At 41.9% G+C, this 9,687-nt stretch overlaps 2 protein-coding genes across 2 annotated transcripts; both read left to right on the forward strand.

Annotated features, from left to right (window-relative positions):
• Positions 1-1,634: 1,634 nt before the first annotated feature.
• On the forward strand, positions 1,635-2,897 carry LOC120420935 (tRNA (adenine(58)-N(1))-methyltransferase catalytic subunit TRMT61A). Its single transcript, XM_039584069.2, has 4 exons — positions 1,635-1,929; positions 1,988-2,287; positions 2,345-2,644; positions 2,709-2,897. The coding sequence occupies exons 1-4, from the start codon at positions 1,735-1,737 to the stop codon at positions 2,841-2,843; spliced, it is 930 nt and encodes a 309-aa protein (XP_039440003.1). The 5' UTR covers positions 1,635-1,734; the 3' UTR covers positions 2,844-2,897.
• A 4,522-nt stretch (positions 2,898-7,419) lies between these two features.
• LOC128093398 (uncharacterized) lies at positions 7,420-8,451 on the forward strand. Its single transcript, XM_052709983.1, has 2 exons — positions 7,420-7,700; positions 7,760-8,451. The coding sequence occupies exons 1-2, from the start codon at positions 7,562-7,564 to the stop codon at positions 8,449-8,451; spliced, it is 831 nt and encodes a 276-aa protein (XP_052565943.1). The 5' UTR covers positions 7,420-7,561.
• Positions 8,452-9,687: the final 1,236 nt, after the last annotated feature.

Consider the following 9,687-nt stretch of genomic DNA (forward strand, 5'->3'; position numbering starts at 1 on the left):
TATTTTGGATCTGATAATATAAAAGTTTTCGCTGAAAAATTAAGTTCATCGCACTTTTTTTGTTCGTAGACTAAACGATGGGCGGCCAAAAGAGTCCTTTTTGTTTTCAACGTGATGAAAAATTGCGTCAGAAGTGGGAGGAATTTTTTGAATCACAAAAGCAACCGAATGGAATTTACGAGATTATGTATCTTTGAAGCGCAGTGATAATACAGGAGTAAGATTATTCAATGTTATTTGGCAGGTGCCATTAGTTACTGATAATTCGTCGTAAACAATTCGTAAACATAGGTTTTGCATGAGACATAGCGCTCATTGAAATGTTAGCGACGAATTATGCCAATCCCCTTTTCTTAAGATTTGTTGACTTTGAATACCTCAAAAGCTCGACGCCCTCAAATTTTTATTCCTGCCAAAATATATAAGCGATCGGTTACAATACTTGCCACTTCTTGGCATCATTTTTCAAACAGTAAATTGGTTCCGCTTTGACAGTTCTAAATTGAGGCCGCTTTGCGGACCACTATTCTGCACCCAGGTTTTTACCATCTGCTACAGCCGACGGACAAGATATACAGCACCGAAAACGGTGTGGTCGCCGGAGAAGCAAGTTGCTCGGAACGGGTGAGGAGCGGGAATGGAAGGAAACGGCCCGTTGAATCAAGTACGAGGAAGGTGCCGACCGGTGGGGTCATCCCCAAGTGGCCTCGCTGTCGTTCCACTCGCCTGCGGCGATGCCTCGAAACGCGCGTTGTACTGATGGGCCTGGACCTGGAGGCATCGTCACGTCAACGAGAACTCCCACGGTCGGTTCCACTTTTTGACCAAACCAGAAGTATAGCAAACCAGAAGTACAGCAGCTACAGCAACCTACAGAGCGTCGACGACGGCCATGGCGAGACCAAGATCGACGGTGCAGGGCGAGCAGTGGGACAATTCGTAGGATCGCCGCCTCATCATCGAGCGAATTCGCCTCCACCGTCCGTGGTATCCGACAAACTTCATGCTGGAAAAAAAACTTAATTAGAACGTGTTCGTCATTAAAAATGAAAAAGATCTTTATAACTTACCTTGATTAATCCAATAAATGAAAAAAAAAACCTTTGCGGAAGCCCCAAACCACATTTTTTCAAGTTTGACTGAAAACTGTAAACAAAAATGTTTGACAGCTTGCCGTTATGAAAACTGGGGTAGTGTGCGTGCTGGAGAGCGCGTATGATGTTGGTGTGAGTGAGCCACACCAAAATCGAAATTTTTAAGGTGTGTGTCTTGGCTCAAGAATCTTAACTAGGCCTGGCAACCCCCGATAATCGCCCGCTCCCCCCCCAAAAGTTAGAGTGGGTTCTCTACTTGCAGAACTTCTGCAAAAGAGAGAGATGAAGAGAGCAAGCTAAAAAGTACGGGAACGTGCTGCAAAAAAGTGACTTATGCTGGCTGCAGAATTCTGCAGAAGCTGCAGAAATTCTGCAATTCTGCAAGTACGGGAATAGACCTGATGTTTCCTCTAATTTGCAACCACGTGTTCGCAAACGTACGTCTGTTCTCCCGCGCGCGTTTTCACGAACTCTTCCATCCACACACGCTCGCGCTCACCACTACACTGTCAATCGCAGCTGTCAGTTGACTTGATGTGTTTACAAACAACCCCACCGGGCGCTCACAACGTGCATCGTCGTACAGCTGCTGGTCCGATCTCGAAGTCCCTTCCCTGTATCGCAAGTATTCTTCCCCAGAATGAGTTTCGCCCAGCCCAAAACCGTCATCGAGGAGGGAGACACAGTCATCTTGTACGTGACGACGAACGTGTACGCCATCGAGGCCGTTCCGCAGATCCGGAACAAGAAGAACGAGATGGTCGAGTACGTGTTCCAGACGAACTTTGGTGCGCTCAAGGTGAAGGATATCATCGGGGTGCCGTACGGGTCGAAGGTGGGTCTCTAATGAGGATTGCTTGAATGAGGAGTTGATTTATGAACTTTTGTTTCAGGTTGAACTCTCGAAGGGATGGGCCCACGTTCTGCAGCCGAATCCGGAGCTGTGGACGCAAACGCTGCCCCACCGGACGCAGATTCTGTACACGCCCGACATCAGTATGATCCTGTACCAGCTGGAGATTAAGCCCGGCAGCGTGGTGATCGAGTCCGGGACGGGTTCTGGCTCGCTGTCGCACTACTTCCTGCGGGCCATCCGTCCACACGGGTATCTGCACACGTTCGACTTCCACGAGGAACGCGTCCAGAAGGCACAGGAAGAGTTTGACTCGCACGGTTTGGGAGAGTTCGTCAAGGTTTGTGGCGCATAATTTGTGTCAAGTTGGAACGAATTAATCTCCACACCGTTTCAGGTAACCCATCGAGACGTCTGCCAGAACGGGTTCGGCGAGGAACTTAACGGGAAAGCTGACGCGGTGTTTCTGGACCTTCCCGCACCTCAGCTGGCCATTCCACATGCCGCGAAGGCATTGAAGAATGAAGGTGGCCGACTGTGCTCCTTCTCGCCCTGCATCGAGCAATCGCTGCGCGTGTGCGAAGCCCTCGAGCAGCACGGCTTCGTGGACGTGCTCAACCTGGAGGTGCTGCAGATCGAGGACGTGGTCCGGACGAAGAATGTGCCCGTGATGGATCTGGAGTTTGTCAAACACAAGGTGCGTTGACGCCGGTTTCAAGCTTGTTGCGACTCATAAAAACTGTTTCAATTTGATTTTTTAGAAGTCGGAGTCGGACAAGGACGCAAAGACGCCCAAGGAAACCAAGAAGTACATTACGTCGAACGCACCGAATACAATCGCCGGGCACACGGGCTATCTGACCGTAGCCGAGTTGCCACCACTATTTGCACGATGATAAACATGTACGGTGAAACGAAAAGACATAAATACAGATTGCAATTTCTAAAAATAGTGTTTCAAATCAAAAATATATTATCTTCTTCGAAACCTTTATCGCCCAAACATCACGTAAGTAACCCAAAAGGGACTCGTTCTTTTTTAACTCTTTTAGGTCTGATATATGACCCATTAATGCGTTGACCTGTAATGTATTTATAACATTACTGGTGAGTAACCCAGATACGATACTGTCCTGAAATGCAGATCATTGAATTTACCGCCATATTCAGTGATGTCCCTGAGCTCTTTGACATAACTTTTAACTCTCTGGACGAGAAATCGCTTCCTCTCCTTTGTTTTGCTGTTCGTAAAGCTGTTTCTTGACCCCTCTCCTTCCGAACTCCGAACTAGCCTTCTACCATGATTTTGATCATGGTTTGAATTCAGTGACGTCATTGAGACATTGTTCTGCTGTCCGTGAAGCTGCTACGCAGAATTAGAACAAACTAGGTGAACTATACCCTTTCTATTTCTATTATCGGCCTATCAGCACTTTGATCATGAATTACAGCTTCCGTAGTGTGTTTTCGACTGTTCCAAAGTAATAAACTGGCGTTCTACGAATAATTGTTCTATGTTCGAAAAAGAGCAACTCTGGATTTTTTTTAAAAAAGTCCAGTGAGCCAAATTTTCAGTTTTTGGTTTTTGGGTGTTTTTTAATACCCCTTACGCAAGGCGGTTTCAAAAACACCCAAAAAGCAAAAACTGAACATTTGTTTTATTGGACCTTTTCAAAAAAAAAACTCCAGAACTGAGAAAACGCGATTGAAATTTTTCGACCGTTTTTTGTGTTTCTACGCATAATTGGGTCCTAAAATGAAGCTTAGATTGCTGATATTATTGTTTACAGCGATAAAGCTTATTTTTCTGAGTACAATGACCCTTTGTACGACCACAAAAAGTTTAAAATGGATTTTTAAATCAATTTTGAAAAATTTACCTCGCGGTCCTTCTTGACAGAAAAGCTCCTACTTGACAGCTCGTTCCAAGGGGACCATAGTTGATCCATCGAAAAAATGTTGTCTTGTCAAAAAAAAAAAATTTGCATTAAAATGAAAAAAAGTGATCAGAAATGTTTTTTAAGCGTGTTTTTTACCGTTGTACATAAAAATTGACATAGGGCTTTAGTACCCAATTGTCCCGTGGGTCCACATTAGCCCTATATGTCCCTAATCGCCCCTACTAGCATTTTATTACTATTATTAGTAATCCTCTTGCTATCCAGATTTTTAAGCGAAGATGGCGTTACGAATGGTGCACGCCCGAAATGTCAAAATCACGCAGGTGTCCCAACATAAGAAAAAAAAGTTTGGCTGTCATGCCATAGAGCTATCTATGCCCGATCTCACACACACTAGCACACCATTTGTTTTGCTGGCTGGTACAAAATTTAACCTCACTTTTTTTCGTGTACGTACACGCAATACATGCGCACGTAGATAACTCTATGGCACACTTTTTTTGTAATGTTGGTACCACTGCGTGATCTTGACATTTCGGGCGTTCACCATTCGTAACGCCATCTTTGCTTAAAAATCTATTTTTTATGTACAACAGTAAAAAACACGATTAAAAACCATTTCTGATCACTTTTTTGTTTCATTTTTAAGCAAAAAACAATTGACAAGACAACATTTTTTCGATGGATCAACTATGGTTCCCTTGGAACGAGCTGTCAAGTAGGAGTCAAGAAGGACCGCGAGGTTTATTTTTCAAAATTGATTTAAAAATCCATTTTAAACTCTTTGTGGTCGTGAAAAGGGTCATTGTACTCAGAAAAAATAAACTTTATCGTTGTAAACAATAATATTTATCAGCAATCTAAGCTTCATTTTAGGACCCAAATTGCGTAGAAGTGTAACGATGGGACAAACAGACTTGGTGTTGTTTTCCGTGATTTTCCAAAAAAAAGTACTATATTTTGTGATTCTCATAAAGTATACATAAGAGTAAACTTAAAAATGCTAAAAAGTCAGAATCGAAAAAAATGACATGGGACTATTATACGTAGAACGGCAGTAAATAGCTCAAATAAAAGTGAGCAAGCAACTCTCCATTGTTAATACTTCTGAAAATTTTGATTTAATAGCGGAAAACCGCAAAAGTGATGAGAATCGGTCGAATGGCTTAGAGTGATTAAAATGGGTATAGTTCCCCTAATTACAGATGAGAACACACATTTTTATATCAAAATTGTTACCGTGGCCGTGGCCGTCTCACTTCGGGATTTTTCCATACATCCAGTTGGCGACACCCCTTTAGCGCTCCGAGCGCCACCACAGTCAAGTTACAGGTACTAATTTGGTAAACAAGGTCGTAGTACTCAGGGCACTTTCCTGTTTTAAAATGGTTTTTCTTTTTGACAACAAAGTGTCACCAATTATTGAGTTCGGAATTTCTTTCTCAATCCTCGCTTCTCTTAACATTTCAGAGTGAAGAATCCGAAACTTGCACAGTGCCACAAAAATACAGGCACTCTTTCTCTATCTACAGACATGGACTACGGTGACCTCCCTTTCGGCGGGTCGAATCGGACAGGATGTCATCACGTCCTCTGTTCGACGAAAAAACCATGGCATGGAGTGCCATTTCCTCCCTAAGCAAGCAAATTAATGCGCAACGCGGTTATTCCCAGCAGATAGGGTAAAGGATTGGTTAGACGTTCATGCCGCCGGAGACCGGTTTCGCATGGGTCGCCACAACGTTGACGAAGGTGTCGTTGAAGCTGACGTAGATGTAGGCCAGTCCGAATACGACCCAGCCCTTGCGGAACTGCGGTCCTAATGAAACCTGGACCTCCTTCTTAACGGTTTTTTTTTCTTGCGAGGAGCCATGCAGGTGTGAATTGATAGCACGGCCTCCCGGGTGGTCATCCGAAGCCTCAACGTGACCTAAAATTACGAGAATAACTCCTAGCCGTGGGAGGAGTAGAGGAGCATCCAGCATAAGGTCTACATCTCGATCAATGACTTGACTTTTCCAATGTTCAGAGCCATACTTCGAAGAACATTCAAGAAAAAAGGAATTTTCAAAGCAACACTATCAAAAACTTATGTGAACCTTATGTACGAACAGTGCAGGGTTCACAGTAAAAATAAAATTCAATCTGGTCGTGAATTTGAATATTGTGAAAATGAAGGATTACTTAGCGTGCTTGTAAAACTGAAATATAAACAAACTCACTATTTGGTGTAGCTTTTTATTCGTGCTTAACAATTTATTTGAATTTTTTTTACATAAAATTGTCTTCCGAATGCACTACCTCTTGGCAACTCAGCGACAGTTGGCATAGTCATTCGAGGAGCAAGTTTTGGATGGCTTCGTGTGTCGCAGCGACATGTGCTGCTTGGCAACATCCGGCTTGTGCTTCAGATTGGCCTCGCGTTCTCGTTTTTCTTAAAACGTCTTCCTCGTCGAACTCAGTGGCAGAAGGCTCAACGGAGTCACTGCGCGACGCCACGCTGGAGCGGAACATGTAAAGGCTGTACGCGAAGCGCAAGCAGCCTCCAGCAACGAGCGGCAGCGAAAGTGACCTAGCCGCTCGGGCGAAAGCTCCATGTCTACCGGTCGAAGCGGACTCCCGTTAGCTCGCCGGGCGACTTGCCACCATCGAAGAATTTGCCGAGGAAATGTTCGTTTCCGATTGACTATTTTTAAGGTGCGTCTGGTCGAGCCAGTGGCAGCAGCTAAATTTTTCCGACTGCGACTTCTTGAATGTGGTCCTAAGAGCAGAACGAATTTTTCAATTTGAGGCATTTTTGATAAAACTTTGTTTTTACTCACCTATCATAGTCATAAGCCGAACGGTAGGTACCACCAGAAGGTTTTGAAACCGCTGCTTTTGGTGACCAGAGTGTACAAGACCTTAAACAAACGAACTTTCGGAGCAACTATTTGATATGGTCTGTTTTACCAAATCAGTACCGGCGACGGCACGATTCCCGATACTCCAAGAAGACAGGATTACGAATTATCGCCGGAAAGCTGGTGCGACCAACAAAAAATCGCGAAACGGCAAGATTCACGGAATTGACGGAATGTTTTAACTTGATCACGAGAAATTGATATGTCAAAATTTGAAAACAGAGGTTGCTATGATATCACAGAACGCTGAACTGAAACTGGCGGAATCAACTTTTCCCTTCGGAAATATCCAACATTAGTACCTGTGAATTGCCACCAGGTGCAATTTTGGCGTGGCGGTAGTGTCGCCAGCCCCAACAGGGGAGTGGCGTATCTATATATATTTAGTCTATGCCGTAAGGCTACAGTTTTCGACATACAATCGCAAGGTGGGGGGGGGGGGGTAGTGTTTCGACTACCAGCCTAGCTACCAGCGCACTGTCAATTCAAATCCAGAGGTCGTAAGTTCAATTTTCGTACCGGGAAACTTAGGCTTTTTCGAGTGATTTTAAAAAAACACCATGTTTTCTTCCAAAAAATAATCGACCTTTGTCGCCCGAATCCCATTTCGCCGAAATAAACAAATTTTGGCTTTGTTTTGCTTTGGATTTTCGCTTTCGCCACCGGTTGATTTCATTCATGTTTTGTCCCGTTTTTGTTTGAGTCACAACGCAAGTCGTAGTAACGGTGTCATTTGTAAATCAATTTTAAAGATCCAGTATTATTTTTGTGATTTTGCTAGTTGTTTGAATTCGCTGCAAACGAATCGTTATGTCGACGGAACTGGAAAAGTTTCTGTCCACGTTGAAGGGCTGCCTCGACACGCAGCACTCAGCCCGTGCCAAGGACTGTGTGGCCAGCATCGGAACGCTCGTAGCCGGTCCGGAGGCACTAAATGCTGCGGAAATTGGTACTTTCTCACCAAAATGCAACTTTTAGACCACTTTTAACATGTCCCTTTGCTTCCAGAGTACTCCCTGGACACGATCCTCAACTCGCCCAACGGCCTTCTCGCGTTTCTCCGCCGCGCCATCAAAGCCTCCGGCCGGTTCCAGAAGGCGAACGAGCAAATCTTCGATCTCTTCCGGCGGCTCATCCAGCAGCACGCCACACCGGTTCGCAAATCCTCGGCCGGAATGCTGCGCGAGTGCATCCGCTACGTTCATTCCTCGTCGGTGAGTGCCCGCGAGCGCGAACTGGCCACGGCCGTCGTCCAGGATCTGGTCGTGTATCGCTGTCTGGACGACGATGTCCACGGCATGACCCAGCTGCTGACAGATTTGCTGGCGGTTTTTGACCAACGGAAGCTCACCAATCGCTTCCAGCAGGCCCTCTTTGAGCTCGTTGGTCTGTTGGCACGAGACTTCCCCGAGTGTGTCTCGCAGGAGCACCAAGCGAAGATTCTGACCACCATGATGAGTGTGGCCGAGGGGCAGCTGCTGGAGGAGAGCTACCCGTCGTTGATTTCGCTGGCAGGTGCGCTGCAAGGGTTGAACCATTTTTTAGTCAATTTTGCACCACCCGGCAGCGGCAACGAGGAAGACGAGGCGAGCGGGAGTGATGTTTACCGCCGGATTTACGTGCTCGTCAAGAAGCTATCCGATTGGGACGAAGCCGTCAAGGAGCGGCAGGCGTTTAGAAGTGAGTACTTCAATGTTTAAAATTATTGTTCATTTTCCAAACTTTTCAGAAGAAAGTTTCAAAATGTCACTTTGTTTTAATTTGAGAAAAAAAATGTATACACCTCAACTCAATTTTATAAAAAATCTTTTTTTTTCCTGCTTGAGTTTTAAGCTCAGTACGGGGCTAGTAAGGAATACGGTCATGATAGATACACTTTTTTTTACTAAGTTCAGCGACCAAAAATTTGTTGGTTTTCAACTATTGGTTGCCTAATATGTTACAAAATAAAATGTTGTCGAGTCTTAAATTAAAACGTCCTAAAATTTGGAGTCCTGAATTTTAGAATTTCTGGACGCTAGATTTTTTGGATTACGGAATAAGAATTCTGAAAACCAGACATAAAAAATAGATTTTTAGAAACTTTAAGTTTATAATTTCAAAAAAGATAGATTTTAAAAGATTTTCTAATATTTTTAATGTTTGAATTTGAGTTTATTTAAATTTTTTGAATTTCTTTAATTTGAGATATTAAATTTTATGAATTAATGTAAGAATTTAATTTTTTTAAACTTAACGTAAATATTTTTTTCTAAATTAAGAATATTAGAAGCTTGAATTATTAATTTTTTGATCTTTATATCCTTTAAGTTTCAAAATCATGAAATTTCCTTTTTTATTTAAAAAAAAATGATTTTTTATAATTTATGTGTTTGGATATTTGAATTTTTTAAATTTCTCGTATTTTTGTTTTAACTTTCTGTTTTTTTTTTTTTTTGCATTAAACATATTTTTAAATATTAGAACCTATTAATACAGAATTTTTAAATTTTAGAATTTAAAAACTTAAAAAAAATAAAATTTAAGAATTTTTATTGCAGCATTTTGAAATTTTTCAATTTCATAATTTCAAAATTTCTGAATTTTAAAATTAAACAATTTTAAAATTTTAAATCAGAAATTTTTAAAATTTTAGAGTATATGATATTAAAGTTTTAGAATCTAAGAATTGTAGACTTTTATAATTTTAAAATTTTAGAATTTTAGAACTTTAAAATTTTAGAATTTTTAGAATTTTAGAATTTTAGAATTTTAGATTGTAGAATTTTAGAATTTTAGAATTTTAGAATTTTAGAATTTTAGAATTTTAGAATTTTAGAATTTTAGAATTTTAGAATTTTAGAATTTTAGAATTTTAGAATTTTAGAATTTTAGAATTTTAGAATTTTAGAATTTTAGAATTTTAGAATTTTAGAATTTTAGAATTTTAGAATTTT

This window comes from Culex pipiens, chromosome 3 (assembly GCF_016801865.2).
Source record: "Culex pipiens pallens isolate TS chromosome 3, TS_CPP_V2, whole genome shotgun sequence".
Lineage (NCBI taxonomy): Eukaryota > Metazoa > Arthropoda > Insecta > Diptera > Culicidae > Culex > Culex pipiens.